This window comes from Salmo salar, chromosome ssa25 (genome assembly GCF_905237065.1).
Source record: "Salmo salar chromosome ssa25, Ssal_v3.1, whole genome shotgun sequence".
NCBI classification, from domain to species: domain Eukaryota; kingdom Metazoa; phylum Chordata; class Actinopteri; order Salmoniformes; family Salmonidae; genus Salmo; species Salmo salar.
In genome coordinates, this window is record NC_059466.1 from 49,815,968 (window position 1) to 49,834,110 (window position 18,143).

At 44.9% G+C, this 18,143-nt stretch overlaps 1 protein-coding gene across 1 annotated transcript in view; it reads left to right on the forward strand.

The window, feature by feature from the left end:
- Positions 1 to 18,143, forward strand: part of LOC106586912 (integrin alpha-V) — an 89,813-nt gene that overhangs the window by 3,146 nt on the left and 68,524 nt on the right. The window contains exons 3-7 of the mRNA XM_045707873.1: positions 6,492 to 6,583; positions 6,864 to 6,978; positions 7,157 to 7,218; positions 8,161 to 8,206; positions 12,850 to 12,972. Coding sequence (XP_045563829.1) covers positions 6,492 to 6,583; positions 6,864 to 6,978; positions 7,157 to 7,218; positions 8,161 to 8,206; positions 12,850 to 12,972 — 438 coding nt within the window. The remainder of the gene's footprint in view (positions 1 to 6,491; positions 6,584 to 6,863; positions 6,979 to 7,156; positions 7,219 to 8,160; positions 8,207 to 12,849; positions 12,973 to 18,143) is intronic.

The window sequence follows — 18,143 nt, forward strand, 5'->3', positions numbered from 1 at the left end:
TAGAGAGAGACATAGAGAGAGACATAGAGAGAGACATAGAGAGAGACATAGAGAGAGACAGAGAGAGACATAGAGAGAGACATAGAGAGAGACATAGAGAGAGACATAGAGAGAGAGAGAGACATAGAGAGAGACATAGAGAGACATAGAGAGAGACATAGAGAGACATAGAGAGAGACATAGAGAGAGAGAGAGACATAGAGAGAGACATAGAGAGAGACATAGAGAGACATAGAGAGAGACATAGAGAGAGAGAGAGAGAGACATAGAGAGAGACATAGAGAGAGAGAGAGAGAGAGACATAGAGAGAGAGAGAGAGAGAGAGACATAGAGAGAGACATAGAGAGAGACATAGAGAGAGAGAGACATAGAGAGAGAGAGAGAGAGACATAGAGAGAGACATAGAGAGAGACATAGAGACAGAGAGACATAGAGACATAGAGAGAGAGAGACATAGAGAGAGACATAGAGAGAGACATAGAGACAGAGAGACATAGAGACATAGAGAGAGAGAGACATAGAGACAGACATAGAGAGAGACATAGAGAGAGAGAGAGACATAGAGAGAGAGAGAGAGACATAGAGAGAGACATAGAGAGAGACATAGAGAGAGAGAGAGAGACATAGAGAGAGACATAGAGAGAGACATAGAGAGAGACATAGAGAGAGAGAGAGAGAGAGAGAGACATAGAGAGAGAGAGAGAGAGAGAGAGAGAGAGAGAGACATAGAGAGAGAGAGGAGTCCCAGCACCTTTAAAGGACTGTCTGCTCTGCATTATAACAGGGGGCGTATGAGTCAGTAACTTGTTATTTCTTGAAGCATCCATTGCAGACAGACATGCATCATGGCGTATACTAATATTTACACTACAGCACTTCAGTCCATCTTATGGGTTTGTCCCAGCACAAACAAACTAACAAACACACACACACACACACACACACACACACACACACACACACACACACACACACACACACACACACACACACACACACACACACACACACACACACACACACAATGCAAAACCAAGCCCCATGAATGACACACTTTAAGCTATTTAGGAGAACATTGGCTTATATATCAGTTTATCCTGTGCAATTTACACCACTCTTTATCAGTGCAACTTTGATCGTTTGCCTTCTAGCGTTCGTTCGTTTGTTTGTTTGTATGTTTTAATAGGCAACTGTAGAGTAAAATGATTTTGCTCAAGTGCAGACTTTAACTACAGATTGAATGACTTCCCTATTCCAGTGACTAAGCCCACTGTAGTCTAGTCTAGACTATTGGAAAAGTAGAAGAAAAGTGACTATTTCCAAGTCTGAACCACACTCTGCCTGTGTTACTAGGAAACAACTCCAAAGTGAAGAAATGCAAAATATGTTTCCATGTCATCGTTTATCCATATTTTCCCTCCCTTTGCTGCCATTTTTATGATGGTTTGCCAGTCAGTGCCTGAGTGGTCTCCTGGTTGTATTGTGATACTGTAAGTGTCGACATGGTTACAATGGGTGCCTTTGTGATGGCTGATCGTCATCCTGCAGACTGAGAGGTGAGGCTGTCTCAGCCATTGGTTTAGATTAGTGTTAGTGTCGAAGCAGCCTTGGGCCAGGGGGGTACTGTAATTAGTGTGCGCTCAGGGGGGTTTTATCCCGCTTGGCCATTACCAAAGTATCTTACTAAAACCACATGGTCTGGAAGTCTTTCTCCTGCTGACTGTTCTTCCCTGGATTGTCCCAGTTAGATGAGATATTGTTTTCCAGTTCTGTCAGTCTACTCTTGATGGACAGGCAAACCTTTAGGAACAAAAAATAAATCCAAATTAGAGCCAACTATTTATACCCATTGAGTTATTGGAGAACCAATGTTTTGGGCACTGAGTCTTTCTCAGGGTTAGACATGCTAAACTGGCAGATATATTTACAGCTGTCCATAATCTTCCTCAGGGTAAGACAGGTTAAACTGACATATATATTTCTACAGCTGTCCAGACAGTCTCTATATTAGAATAACTATAATTATAGAGGACCCAGGGATGGGTGTAATGTTTGACCAGGTGCAACCAAGGGTCTAGTCACCGGGCTAGAGGAGGGGACAGCTGGGATGTTACTTACTCCTCTATAACTGGTGCTCTAGTCTGGGTTAGAGCTAGACAGGAGCTGGGATGTTACTCCTCTATAACTGGTGCTCTAGTCTGGGTTAGAGCTAGACAGGAGCTGGGATGTTACTCCTCTATAACTGGTGCTCTAGTCTGGGTTAGAGCTAGACAGGAGCTGGGATGTTACTCCTCTATAACTGGTGCTCTAGTCTGGGTTAGAGCTAGACAGGAGCTGGGATGTTACTCCTCTATAACTGGTGCTCTAGTCTGGGTTAGAGCTAGACAGGAGCTGGGATGTTACTCCTCTATAACTGGTGCTCTAGTCTGGGTTAGAGCTAGACAGGAGCTGGGATGTTACTCCTCTATAACTGGTGCTCTAGTCTGGGTTAGAGCTAGACAGGAGCTGGGATGTTACTCCTCTATAACTGGTGCTCTAGTCTGGGTTAGAGCTAGACAGGAGCTGGGATGTTACTCCTCTCTAACTGGTGCTCTAGTCTGAAACATGGAGGACCTAGCTGTTGTTCCTATGAGTTTTGCTTTAGTCGTGGTTCGACAGGAACAGAGCTCTGTGGTATGTTTTCACTGAAGGGTAGTAAGTATCCTCCCACGTGTGTCAGATATGAAACTTTCTCCCCGTGTCTGCACAGAGCTGCGTACAATAGAACTCTCTCCCTGTGTCTGCACAGAGCTGCGTACAATAGAACTCTCTCCCTGTCTCAGCACAGAGCTGCGTACAATAGAACTCTCTCCCTGTGTCTGCACAGAGCTGCGTACAATAGAACTCTCTCCCTGTCTCAGCACAGAGCTGCGTACAATAGAACTCTCTCCCTGTGTCTGCACAGAGCTGCGTACAATAGAACTCTCTCCCTGTCTCAGCACAGAGCTGCGTACAATAGAACTCTCTCCCTGTGTCTCTGCACAGAGCTGCGTACAATAGAACTCTCTCCCTGTGTCTGCACAGAACTGCGTACAATAGAACTCTCTCCCTGTGTTTCTGCACAGAGCTGCGTACAATAGAACTCTCTCCCTGTCTCAGCACAGAGCTGCATACAATAGAACTCTCTCCCTGTGTCTGCACAGAGCTGCGTACAATAGAACTCTCTCCCTGTCTCAGCACAGAGCTGCGTACAATAGAACTCTCTCCCTGTCTCAGCACAGAGCTGCGTACAATAGAACTCTCTCCCTGTGTCTCTGCACAGAGCTGCGTACAATAGAACTCTCTCCCTGTGTTTCTGCACAGAGCTGCGTACAATAATACTCTCTCCCTGTGTCTGCACAGAGCTGCGTACAATAGAACTCTCTCCCTGTGTCTGCACAGAGCTGCGTACAATAGAACTCTCTCCCTGTGTCTCTGCACAGAGCTGCGTACAATAGAACTCTTTCCCTGTGTCTCTGCACAGAGCTGCGTACAATATAACTCTCTCCCTGTGTTTCTGCACAGAGCTGCGTACAATAGAACTCTCTCCCTGTGTCTGCACAGAGCTGCGTACAATAGAACTCTCTCCCTGTCTCAGCACAGAGCTGCGTACAATAGAACTCTCTCCCTGTGTCTCTGCACAGAGCTGCGTACAATAGAACTCTCTCCCCATGTCTGCACAGAGCTGCGTAACCCCTCTAAGGTAACCCCTCTAAGGTAACCCCTCTAAGTAAGGTAACCCCTCTAAGGTAACCCCTCTAAGGTAACCCCTCTAAGGTAACCCCTCTAAGGTAACCCCTCTAAGGTAACCCCTCTAAGGTAACCCCTCTAAGTAAGGTAACCCCTCTAAGGTAACCCCTCTAAGGTAACCCCTCTAAGTAAGGTAACCCCTCTAAGGTAACCCCTCTAAGGTAACCCCTCTAAGGTAACCCCTCTAAGGTAACCCCTCTAAGGTAACCCCTCTAAGTAAGGTAACCCCTCTAAGTAAGGTAACCCCTCTAAGGTAACCCCTCTAAGGTAACCTCTCTAAGGTAACCCCTCTAAGGTAACCCCTCTAAGTAAGGTAACCCCTCTAAGGTAACCCCTCTAAGGTAACCCCTCTAAGGTAACCCCTCTAAGGTAACCCCTCTAAGTAAGGTAACCCCTCTAAGGTAACCCCTCTAAGGTAACCCCTCTAAGTAAGGTAACCCCTCTAAGGTAACCCCTCTAAGGTAACCCCTCTAAGGTAACCCCTCTAAGGTAACCCCTCTAAGGTAACCCCTCTAAGGTAACCCCTCTAAGTAAGGTAACCCCTCTAAGGGTAACCCCTCTAAGGTAACCCCTCTAAGGTAACCCCTCTAAGGTAACCCCTCTAAGGTAACCCCTCTAAGGTAACCCCTCTAAGGTAACCCTCCATTTTATTAACCCTGTAGGCACTAAGCAATAAGCCACTATAAGTCTGTCTGAACACACACGTAGTGTTTTGATATCAGCAACGTTGCAGCTACTCTCTGCAGAGTAAAAGCGGATGTTTCAGGTTTTTAGCGGATGTTTCCGGTTGTTAGCGGATGTTTCCGGGTTTTTAGCGGATGTTTCCGTTTTTTTAGCGGATGTTTCAGTATTTTCAACTTCTGTTTCCCCTGAAAAATGGAAGTGGGGACTCCTCTCAGGTGTCTCGCTACGTAAAGGTTACAGTGCAGCTAACAGGATATTTGAACAGTCTTTGTAATTGTTGGTCATATCTGAGATGTTTCAAGTTTGTTACAAAGATGTATAATTTCCACATCAACATGACACACCCCATATAAAGATAATGTTATAGGCACGTTAATAACCATAGTCTCACTTGGCTTACACGTGGCGAGACGGCAGATGTGGAAGAAGACCATTGTTAACCCTAACCACAGAGCAGTCTGATAGGAAGTCTGGAGCTTAAAGGACCTACAGTACAGGTCATTTATAGGTTCAGCTGTCCTCACTGAGGAACACGTGTGTGTGGGTGTGTGTGTGTGTGTCACAGCTAGATCTGTATTTGCTAGACAGGGGTCGTTAAAGGGTGTTGCCTGTGAGTAATTTCCTCTAGGAAAAATGTAGTTTGATCTCCAGGCTCTGATCAGGAGGACGATGAAAGCTGCTGCTGCCTACAATTTATCAATGATCAGGAATAACAAATCTCTACCAGTCCTATTTGTCTGTGGATATTCCGGGGCATGTTCGTTAGGCACCAAATGGAAGAAAATGGGCTGAAACAGGGAGGGACTACTGTGGTGGATGAATCAGAATTAGTTGGGAAACATAGAGTGAGGGGGGGGGGGAAGTATTTGATCCCCTGCTGATTTTGTACGTTTGCCCACTGACAAAGAAATGATCAGTCTATAATTTTAATGGTAGGTTTATTTGAACAGTGAGAGACAGAATAACAACAACAACAAAAATCCAGAAAAACACATGTCAAAAATGTTATAAATTGATTTGCATTTTAATGAGGGAAATAAGAATTTGACCCCCTCTGCAAAACATGACTTAGTACTTCTTCCCTTAGCTGGGGCTCAGTCACCTGGGGCCCAGAGAGGGGAGAGGTCAGACTTGTCTTTTACATGTCTCTGTTGCTATGCAGAATATCAGACAGGGAGGAGGACAGGATGGAACATTGTCTTCATATGTGAATGTGTCTTTACCCATTCTTAAACCATGTGAAGGGATGGCGTGATTAATGGGGAACCAATTACTTGTCTCCACAGTGTCTGTGCGCAAGTCACTCCCTCCTTTGGCATTGGGGGGAGGTGTATGGCAGTGTATGGAACCATTGTATGTCCTCTCTGATGTTGCACTCATCCTGGGATAGTGTATGACCTGGAGGCGCACTCCCCTCAGTGAGCTTGTCCAGGAGAGGGGTCAAGAAGGGCTTTTACTTGAGATGGGAGTATCTAGAGTTGACAATTGATATATGCCATTGGATGAGTTGGTGTTTTTGTACTATGAAGTACCAGGAACGAGATTAGAACCTCGTCTTAGGGACCAAACTGAACGATAATTTATAGCGAATGCTATCTGGCTACGGGATACTCCCTTTTTCAATTATAAAGTCCATTTGTGAAATGTTCCTAAGATCTGTTGTTCGTCATGTAGGTTGAGAGGGGTGTATCTTGGCTATAAAAGATCTTTGTACTTTTGTGTAGACACTTTTCAATGGTTCATTAGAAATGGCACGTCATTGAAAGTCATTGCTATTGCAAAGCTTTTATTATTAAAGATGTAGTTTAAGTATAACTCAGACTGGTGTGTGAAGTTTGTTTCTCCTCATTTGGTAATACAGAAATTAGCCACCACACTAACTAGATGGCTTGTTTTCATAACCGGTTGCAAAATGTTTTAAAACATTGTTCCCTATTGAAAAATGACACAGTTGGTAGAGTAGCGTTGTTAAAAAGGGTGGGCACCCCTTAAAGAGATGGTGTTTCTTCATTAAAACCCCACAATGATTTCTCCCACAGATGATCGCGAGAATATCGATGGGGTTCAGATGGAGTTCAAGTCCAACCAGTGGTTTGGAGCCACGGTACGGTCAGACGGTGAACACATCCTGGTGAGTGTCATGTCCTTATCTCAGAACGGTACGGTCAGACGGTAAACACATCCTGGTGAGTGTCATGTCCTTATCTCAGAACGGTACGGTCAGACGGTAAACATGCCGTTTTTAGAACCAAATATTGTGTTGGCTAGCTAGCGAACCGTCTCATGACAGATTCCCTATGTCCTAGAACTTTAGTCTGGATTTCAGTTTTACATCAGGTATCTATCTCTGTGACTGTTGCGTGACCTTGCTGTTAGTTGACTTGTACTCATGAGGTGTTTGTGTCTCTCAGGCCTGTGCACCTCTCTACCAGTGGAGCACGTACAGCTTCTCAGAGCGAGAGCCTGTCGGTACGTGTTTCCTGAAGAAAGGAGGAGACGTGGTGGAGTACTCTCCCTGTCGATCTAGTAAGTGACTTGAAACTAGCCAAGAGAATCTCCATTGAAGAAGTGCCTTTTTTTGGTCCAGGATTAGGCCTTATTTGGGTCCAGGAAATGGACCCTAATATCTTTTTAATAAATAACCCCACCTGGTCTACCATTGAGAGATTATTAAATCGTTCTGTGTTTGTGTTACTCTGAACAGATGCCAACTCTCCAGAGGGACAAGGATTCTGTCAGGCTGGATTCAGTATTGACTTTGTCAAGGTGTGTACTTTACTGTGTTCCATACAACAATAGATAAATAAAAACACTAAGAACTCTGCGTTGTGTCGTGCATATACACCACACCCCCCTCGGGCCTCATTTGCCTAATTATGCCATGGAATTGTTGAATAATGTAATGAAACAAGCAGGGAGCAGGTCTCGAACCCTCAACCTTGTAGCCCGAAGTCCAGCCGCGCTATCGACTGTGCCGCATAACATGATCAAACGACCGAGTCGATATCCGCTCTTATAAACCCAGGGTCCTTACAATACTTGTTTCGGTTTCCCTATAATGCACTGTATATCAGCACGGTAGAATTCATTTGGCTATAGTTCTTACATGTTCTATGTTAGAGCTGCTTTTGAAATCAAAAGTCGGATTGAAAACATTATTGGCGTTGTTGAATTATATATTTTTTTATAATAACAAGCTAGGACTGATGGTTTGGTTAGCTAAACTAGCACGTCTGTTTTGGTTACCACATTTCTAGCTGTAAAACGTGTTAAATTATAGCCATGGTATAAAAGGGATAATCAACTCGGGGGCTCTATGCTGTTCTCTGGAAGATAATGCAACCTTCCACGTCCTTCATTATTATCCAGAGAACGCATAGCCCTTCATTGATTAGCCCTTACTTATTATACAATGCTTGGATTCAGTTTCAGATCATTTTGTGTTGTTTTTTTTCTTCTCAGAATAACCTACTCTCTTTCTTGTTCTCTTTTTCTCTCTCTTTCTCTCTCTCTCTCTCTCTCTCTCTCTCTCTCTCTCTCTCTCCTCTCACTCTCTCTCCTCTCATTCTCTCTCCTCTCTCTCTCCTCTCACTCTCTCTCCTCTTTTTCTCCTCCTTCTCTCTTTCTTTCTTTCTTTCTTTCTTTCTTTCTTTCTTTCTTTCTTTCTTTCTTTCTTTCTTTCTTTCTTTCTTTCTTTCTTTCTTTCAGAACAACAGGGTGGTTGTTGGAGGCCCTGGTAGTTTCTATTGGCAAGGTAAGTGACGTGTAATGAATTCTATATGTGTACTGAACAGGTCAAGAAGGTAAGTGATGTGTAATTCTATATATTTACTGAGCAGGTCCACTATTACAGGACATAATCAGACAGACACATTGTGCTCTGTTTGGCTCTCCCCTGAGATGAGGCGTTCGGTGTATTTGTGGTAATGCTCTGACTGCCTAACTATAGCTGTTGTTGCATTAATGCTGTGTTTAACTATAGCAGTGATTGTCAATGCAGTGAGCAGTAGTCTGAAATCATGACACTGGCTTGCTGGAGGGACTGTTCTGTTATTTCTGTGACAGATTCTCTGACTCTGGAAACTGTTGAGAAAGTCTTGTAACTAGGAAGTGTCCGGATGATTGTATTATAACAGTACGTACATACGATTTGTATTGTTTTTACATGCTATTTTCATTGTTTGTTGTAGAAAACTATATGTTCTGTAATATATTGTGTATTTAGTCCCCTTTTTTTAGAGTTTTTTTTATATATATATATTTTTTTTAGAAACCCTGTCTCTTAAGGGGAGCTGCGACGGTGCTGAGAGGGAATTATCTGATATGGTGGCAGGGTGCCAACTCAGTCGCTGTTTCTGTGGGTTTGCTGGGTAATACCCATGAGATGGGGCTGCTCCATAGTCACAGCAGATCTCTACAATGCTCCCTTGTTTCACAGCACCAACACCAACCCCAACCCCCCCCACAACAGAGCGGACCTGGGTTCCAATGCTACATTTTGGAATCTTTCAAATACTTTTGAGCATTTGCTTCGGACAGGCCTGGATTGCCAGATGGGTAGGGGGTTTGCACTTTTGGGGACTATTCTATTGGTTAAATTGTGCCCGGCAAGCATAATCAAGCCGAGATCATTTATGTTCACTTTCAAATACTATTTGAACCCAGGGCTGGCCCCAACCTCTACAGCGTTCTAGAGAAAATCAGGCCAATCCCATGTTTGTCCCAGGCTAACAGCCGTTTCAGTTAACCACACTTTTGTTTTCTGCTGACTCTAGGTCGTTATTCGTTCATCATGTTTCCTTTAGGTGTGCTGCTAGGACAAATTAGCAAATACAGCCCTTTTTAAAACGGACAAAGATGTTTTTAACAGGACGGCTCATTGGCTGCTGCTGTGCTGGGTAGGCACCGAGTGAATTGAATGGAATAGGGAGGGGTGAAATTTGTATGGGTGCTGTGCTGTCAACATTTGTATGGGTGCTGTGCCAGCCTGGTCTTGTCCGGGCTGTACCTGCTGTATGGTTACCACAGACTGGGGCTGTTCCTGCTGTGTGGTTACCACAGACTGGGGCTTTACCTGCTGTATGGTTACCACAGACTGGGGCTGTACCTGCTGTGTGGTTACCACAGACTGGGGCTGTACCTGCTGTGTGGTTACCACAGACTGGGGCTGTACCTGCTGTGTGGTTACCACAGACTGGGGCTGTACCTGCTGTGTGGTTACCACAGACTGGGGCTTTCCCTGCTGTGTGGTTACCACAGACTGGGGTTTTACCTGCTGTATGGTTACCACAGACTGGGGCTTTACTTGCTGTGTGGTTACCACAGACTGGGGCTGTACCTGCTGTGTGGTTACCACAGACTGGGGCTGTACCTGCTGTGTGGTTACCACAGACTGGGGCTGTACCTGCTGTGTGGTTACCACAGACTGGGGCTGTACCTGCTGTATGGTTACCACAGACTGGGGCTGTTCCTGCTGTGTGGTTACCACAGACTGGGGCTTTACCTGCTGTGTGGTTACCACAGACTGGGGCTTTACCTGCTGTATGGTTACCACAGACTGGGGCTGTACCTGCTGTGTGGTTACCACAGACTGGGGCTGTACCTGCTGTGTGGTTACCACAGACTGGGGCTGTACCTGCTGTGTGGTTACCACAGACTGGGGCTTTCCCTGCTGTGTGGTTACCACAGACTGGGGTTTTACCTGCTGTATGGTTACCACAGACTGGGGCTGTACCTGCTGTATGGTTACCACAGACTGGGGCTGTACCTGCTGTATGGTTACCACAGACTGGGGCTTTACCTGCTGTGTGGTTACCACAGACTGGGGCTTTACCTGCTGTGTGGTTACCACCGACTGGGGCTTTACCTGCTGTGTGGTTACCACAGACTGGGGCTTTACCTGCTGTGTGGTTACCACCGACTGGGGCTTTACCTGCTGTATGGTTACCACAGACTGGGGTTTTACCTGCTGTATGGTTACCACAGACTGGGGCTTTACCTGCTGTATGGTTACCACAGACTGGGGCTTTACCTGCTGTATGGTTACCACAGACTGGGGTTTTACCTGCTGTATGGTTACCACAGACTGGGGCTTCACCTGCTGTGTGGTTACCACAGACTGGGGCTTTACCTGCTGTGTGGTTACCACAGACTGGGGCTTTAGCTGCTGTGTGGTTACCACAGACTGGGGCTTTACCTGCTGTATGGTTACCACAGACTGGGGCTTTACCTGCTGTGTGGTTACCACAGACTGGGGCTGTACCTGCTGTGTGGTTACCACCGACTGGGGCTTTACCTGCTATATGGTTACCACAGACTGGGACTTTACTTGCTGTGTGGTTACCACAGACTGGGGCTTTACCTGCTGTGTGGTTACCACAGACTGGGGCTTTACCTGCTGTATGGTTACCACAGACTGGGGCTGTACCTGCTGTGTGGTTACCACAGACTGGGGCTTTACCTGCTGTGTGGTTACCACAGACTGGGGCTTTCCCTGCTGTGTGGTTACCACAGACTGGGGCTGTACCTGCTGTATGGTTACCACAGACTGGGGCTTTACCTGCTGTATGGTTACCACAGACTGGGGCTTTACCTGCTGTGTGGTTACCACAGACTGGGGCTGTACCTGCTGTATGGTTACCACAGACTGGGGCTTTACCTGCTGTGTGGTTACCACAGACTGGGGCTTTACCTGCTGTGTGGTTACCACAGACTGGGGCTGTACCTGCTGTATGGTTACCACAGACTGGGGCTTTACCTGCTGTATGGTTACCACAGACTGGGGCTGTACCTGCTGTGTGGTTACCACAGACTGGGGCTTTACCTGCTGTATGGTTACCACAGACTGGGGCTTTAGTTGCTGTATGGTTACCACAGACTGGGGCTTTAGTTGCTGTATGGTTACCACAGACTGGGGCTGTACCTGCTGTGTGGTTACCACAGACTGGGGCTTTACCTGCTGTGTGGTTACCACAGACTGGGGCTGTACCTGCTGTGTGGTTACCACAGACTGGGGCTTTACCTGCTGTGTGGTTACCACAGACTGGGGCTGTACCTGCTGTATGGTTACCACAGATTGGGGCTGTAACTGCTGTATGGTTACCACATACTGGGGCTTTACCTGCTGTATGGTTACCACAGACTGGGGCTTTACCTGCTGTGTGGTTACCACAGACTGGGGCTTTACCTGCTGTATGGTTACCACAGACTGGGGCTTTACCTGCTGTGTGGTTACCACAGACTGGGGCTGTACCTGCTGTATGGTTACCACAGACTGGGGCTGTAGCTGCTGTGTGGTTACCACAGACTGGGGCTTTACCTGCTGTATGGTTACCACAGACTGGGGCTTTAGTTGCTGTATGGTTACCACAGATTGGGGCTGTACCTGCTGTGTGGTTACCACATACTGGGGCTGTACCTGCTGTATGGTTACCACAGACTGGGGCTTTACCTGCTGTATGGTTACCACAGACTGGGGCTTTACCTGCTGTGTGGTTACCACAGACTGGGGCTTTACCTGCTGTATGGTTACCACAGACTGGGGCTTTACCTGCTGTATGGTTACCACAGACTGGGGCTTTACCTGCTGTATGGTTACCACAGACTGGGGCTTTACCTGCTGTATGGTTACCACAGACTGGGGCTTTACCTGCTGTATGGTTACCACAGACTGGGGCTTTACCTGCTGTATGGTTACCACAGACTGGGGCTTTACCTGCTGTATGGTTACCACAGACTGGGGCTTTACTTGCTGTGTGGTTACCACAGACTGGGGCTTTACCTGCTGTATGGTTACCACAGACTGGGGCTTTACCTGCTGTGTGGTTACCACAGACTGGGGCTTTACCTGCTGTATGGTTACCACAGACTGGGGCTGTACCTGCTGTGTGGTTACCACAGACTGGGGCTTTACCTGCTGTGTGGTTACCACAGACTGGGGCTGTACCTGCTGTGTGGTTACCACAGACTGGGGCTTTACCTGCTGTATGGTTACCACAGACTGGGGCTTTACCTGCTGTATGGTTACCACAGACTGGGGCTTTACCTGCTGTATGGTTACCACAGACTGGGGCTTTAGGAGGACAGCAGTAAAGGGATTCTTTCTGAATGTTATACATAGAACTACACAGACATTGTTTGTTACCACGGATGCACTGTATATTAGATTTGTTAGGTACTGTGAACGATTACACACAGGAGCACTTTTCCCACCTATTAGACAAGCCATTCCGGAACATTTATTTGACCTCTCACCCCTCCCTAATCACCTGATCCCTACGAACCACTCTCTCTCTCTCGCGGCTTTTGTTTCATTAGAAAAGGTTGACGTGGAACGAGGCTGTCGATTTACGTTTTCTGTGTGTGACGATGATGTTCTGCTGTATTTTATTACCACAGGTCAGCTGATCAGCGACGATATCTCTGAGATCATCGCCCGGTTCAACAACCACTACTACACCCCTTACAGTAACCAGCTGACCACCAAGTCTGCCAGCGCTCAGTACGATGACAGTTATTTAGGTAAATCTGATTTCTGTGTGAGTCCCAAATGGCACCTGGTCTAAAGTAGGGCACTATATATAGGGAATAGGGTGCCCTATGAGCTCTGGTCTAAAGTAGGGCACTATATAGGGAATAGGGTGCCCTATGTGCTCTGGTCTAAAGTAGGGCGCTATATAGGGAATAGGGTGCCCTATGTGCTCTGGTCTAAAGTAGGGCACTATATATAGGGAATAGGGTGCCCTATGTGCTCTGGTCTAAAGTAGGGCGCTATATATAGGGAATAGGGTGCCCTATGGGCTCTGGTCTAAAGTAGGGCACTATATAGGGAATAGGGTGCCCTATGTGCTCTGGTCTAAAGTAGGGCACTATATAGGGAATAGGGTGCCCTATGAGCTCTGGTCAAAAGTAGGGCACTATATAGGGAATAGGGTGCCCTATGGGCTCTGGTCTAAAGTAGGGCGCTATATATAGGGAATAGGGAGCCCTATGGGCTCTGGTCTAAAGTAGGGCGCTATATAGGGAATAGGGTGCCCTATGTGCTCTGGTCTAAAGTAGGGCACTATATAGGGAAAAGGGTACCATTTGGGATGCACCCCCCATTGTCTGGTTAAATATGTTTTGTTCACTTTGATTTGCATGTTCTGAAGTAGTGTTTTTTTTAAAGGGGGCAATCTGAAGTTGAAACAATAATGTGTTCTCCCTGCCACTTTTTAGGTAAAAAGCTGTGTGATGGAAAATTAACCGATCTCAATGTATAGACAGATCTATGGATGCATGGACTGACCCTCCACGATATCAACGTTACAGGATATATACACTATACACTATACAGGACTGACCCTCCACGATATCAACGTTACAGGATATATACACTATACACTATACAGGATGACCCTCCACGATATCAACGTTACAGGATATATACACTATACACTATACAGGATGACCCTCCACGATATCAACGTTACAGGATATATACACTATACACTATACAGGATGACCCTCCACGATATCAACGTTACAGGATATATACACTATACACTATACATGGATGACCCTCCACGATATCAACGTTACAGGATATATACACTATACACTATACAGGATGACCCTCCACGATATCAACGTTACAGGATATATACACTATACACTATACAGGATGACCCTCCACGATATCAACGTTACAGGATATATACACTATACACTATACAGGATGACCCTCCACGATATCAACATTACAGGATATATACACTATACACTATACAGGATGACCCTCCACGATATCAACGTTACAGGATATATACACTATACACTATACAGGATGACCCTCCACGATATCAACGTTACAGGATATATACACTATACACTATACAGGATGACCCTCCACGATATCAACGTTACAGGATATATACACTATACACTATACAGGATGACCCTCCACGATATCAACGTTACAGGATATATACACTATACACTATACAGGATGACCCTCCACGATATCAACGTTACAGGATATATACACTATACACTATACAGGATGACCCTCCACGATATCAACGTTACAGGATATATACACTATACACTATACAGGATGACCCTCCACGATATCAACGTTACAGGATATATACACTATACACTATACAGGATGACCCTCCACGATATCAACGTTACAGGATATATACACTATACACTATACAGGATGACCCTCCACGATATCAACGTTACAGGATATATACACTATACACTATACAGGATGACCCTCCACGATATCAACGTTACAGGATATATACACTATACACTATACAGGACTGACCCTCCATGATATCAACGTTACAGGATATATACACTATACACTATACAGGACTGACCCTCCACGATATCAACGTTACAGGATATATACACTATACACTATACAGGATGACCCTCCACGATATCAACATTACAGGATATATACACTATACACTATACAGGATGACCCTCCACGATATCAACATTACAGGATATATACACTATACACTATACAGGATGACCCTCCACGATATCAACGTTACAGGATATATACACTATACACTATACAGGATGACCCTCCACGATATCAACGTTACAGGATATATACACTATACACTATACAGGACTGACCCTCCACGATATCAACGTTACAGGATATATACACTATACACTATACAGGATGACCCTCCATGATATCAACGTTACAGGATATATACACTATACACTATACAGGATGACCCTCCATGATATCAACATTACAGGATATATACACTATACACTATACAGGACTGACCCTCCACGATATCAACGTTACAGGATATATACACTATACACTATACAGGATGACCCTCCATGATATCAACATTACAGGATATATACACTATACACTATACAGGATGACCCTCCACGATATCAACGTTACAGGATATATACACTATACACTATACAGGATGACCCTCCACGATATCAACGTTACAGTTTGAACCATGTTTTGAGGCTATACAGGATGACCCTCCACGATATCAACGTTACAGGATATATACACTATACACTATACAGGATGACCCTCCACGATATCAACGTTACAGGATATATACACTATACACTATACAGGATGACCCTCCATGATATCAACGTTACAGTTTGAACCATGTTTTGAGGCTATACAGGATGACCCTCCATGATATCAACGTTACAGTTTGAACCATGTTTTGAGGCTATACAGGATGACCCTCCACGATATCAACGTTACAGTTTGAACCATGTTTTGAGGCTATACAGGATGACCCTCCACGATATCAACGTTACAGTTTGAACCATGTTTTGAGGCTATACAGGATGACCCTCCATGATATCAACGTTACAGTTTGAACCATGTTTTGAGGCTATACAGGATGACCCTCCACGATATCAACGTTACAGTTTGAACCATGTTTTGAGGCTATACAGGATGACCCTCCACGATATCAACGTTACAGTTTGAACCATGTTTTGAGGCTATACAGGATGACCCTCCACGATATCAACGTTACAGTTTGAACCATGTTTTGAGGCTATACAGGATGACCCTCCACGATATCAACGTTACAGTTTGAACCATGTTTTGAGGCTATACAGGATGACCCTCCACGATATCAACGTTACAGTTTGAACCATGTTTTGAGGCTATACAGGATGACCCTCCACGATATCAACGTTACAGTTTGAACCATGTTTTGAGGCTATACAGGATGACCCTCCACGATATCAACGTTACAGTTTGAACCATGTTTTGAGGCTATACAGGATGACCCTCCATGATATCAACGTTACAGTTTGAACCATGTTTTGAGGCTATACAGGATGACCCTCCACGATATCAACGTTACAGTTTGAACCATGTTTTGAGGCTATACAGGATGACCCTCCACGATATCAACGTTACAGTTTGAACCATGTTTTGAGGCTATACAGGATGACCCTCCATGATATCAACGTTACAGTTTGAACCATGTTTTGAGGCTATACAGGATGACCCTCCACGATATCAACATTACAGTTTGAACCATGTTTTGAGGCTATACAGGATGACCCTCCACGATATCAACATTACAGTTTGAAATATGTTTTGAGGCTATACAGGATGACCCTCCACGATATCAACATTACAGTTTGAACCATGTTTTGAGGCTATACAGGATGACCCTCCACGATATCAACATTACAGTTTGAACCATGTTTTGAGGCTATACAGGATGACCCTCCATGATATCAACATTACAGTTTGAACCATGTTTTGAGGCTATACAGGATGACCCTCCATGATATCAACGTTACAGTTTGAACCATGTTTTGAGGCTATACAGGATGACCCTCCACGATATCAACATTACAGTTTGAACCATGTTTTGAGGCTATACAGGATGACCCTCCACGATATCAACATTACAGTTTGAAATATGTTTTGAGGCTATACAGGATGACCCTCCACGATATCAACGTTACAGTTTGAACCATGTTTTGAGGCTATACAGGATGACCCTCCATGATATCAACGTTACAGTTTGAACCATGTTTTGAGGCTATACAGGATGACCCTCCATGATATCAACGTTACAGTTTGAACCATGTTTTGAGGCTATACAGGATGACCCTCCACGATATCAACATTACAGTTTGAACCATGTTTTGAGGCTATACAGGATGACCCTCCACGATATCAACGTTACAGTTTGAACCATGTTTTGAGGCTATACAGGATGACCCTCCACGATATCAACGTTACAGTTTGAACCATGTTTTGAGGCTATACAGGATGACCCTCCACGATATCAACGTTACAGTTTGAACCATGTTTTGAGGCTATACAGGATGACCCTCCACGATATCAACGTTACAGTTTGAACCATGTTTTGAGGCTATACAGGATGACCCTCCACGATATCAACGTTACAGTTTGAACCATGTTTTGAGGCTATACAGGATGACCCTCCATGATATCAACGTTACAGTTTGAACCATGTTTTGAGGCTATACAGGATGACCCTCCACGATATCAACATTACAGTTTGAACCATGTTTTGAGGCTATACAGGATGACCCTCCACGATATCAACATTACAGTTTGAAACATGTTTTGAGGCTATACAGGATGACCCTCCACGATATCAACATTACAGTTTGAACCATGTTTTGAGGCTATACAGGATGACCCTCCACGATATCAACATTACAGTTTGAACCATGTTTTGAGGCTATACAGGATGACCCTCCACGATATCAACATTACAGTTTGAACCATGTTTTGAGGCTATACAGGATGACCCTCCATGATATCAACGTTACAGTTTGAACCATGTTTTGAGGCTATACAGGATGACCCTCCACGATATCAACATTACAGTTTGAACCATGTTTTGAGGCTATACAGGATGACCCTCCACGATATCAACATTACAGTTTGAAATATGTTTTGAGGCTATACAGGATGACCCTCCACGATATCAACGTTACAGTTTGAACCATGTTTTGAGGCTATACAGGATGACCCTCCATGATATCAACGTTACAGTTTGAACCATGTTTTGAGGCTATACAGGATGACCCTCCATGATATCAACGTTACAGTTTGAACCATGTTTTGAGGCTATACAGGATGACCCTCCACGATATCAACATTACAGTTTGAACCATGTTTTGAG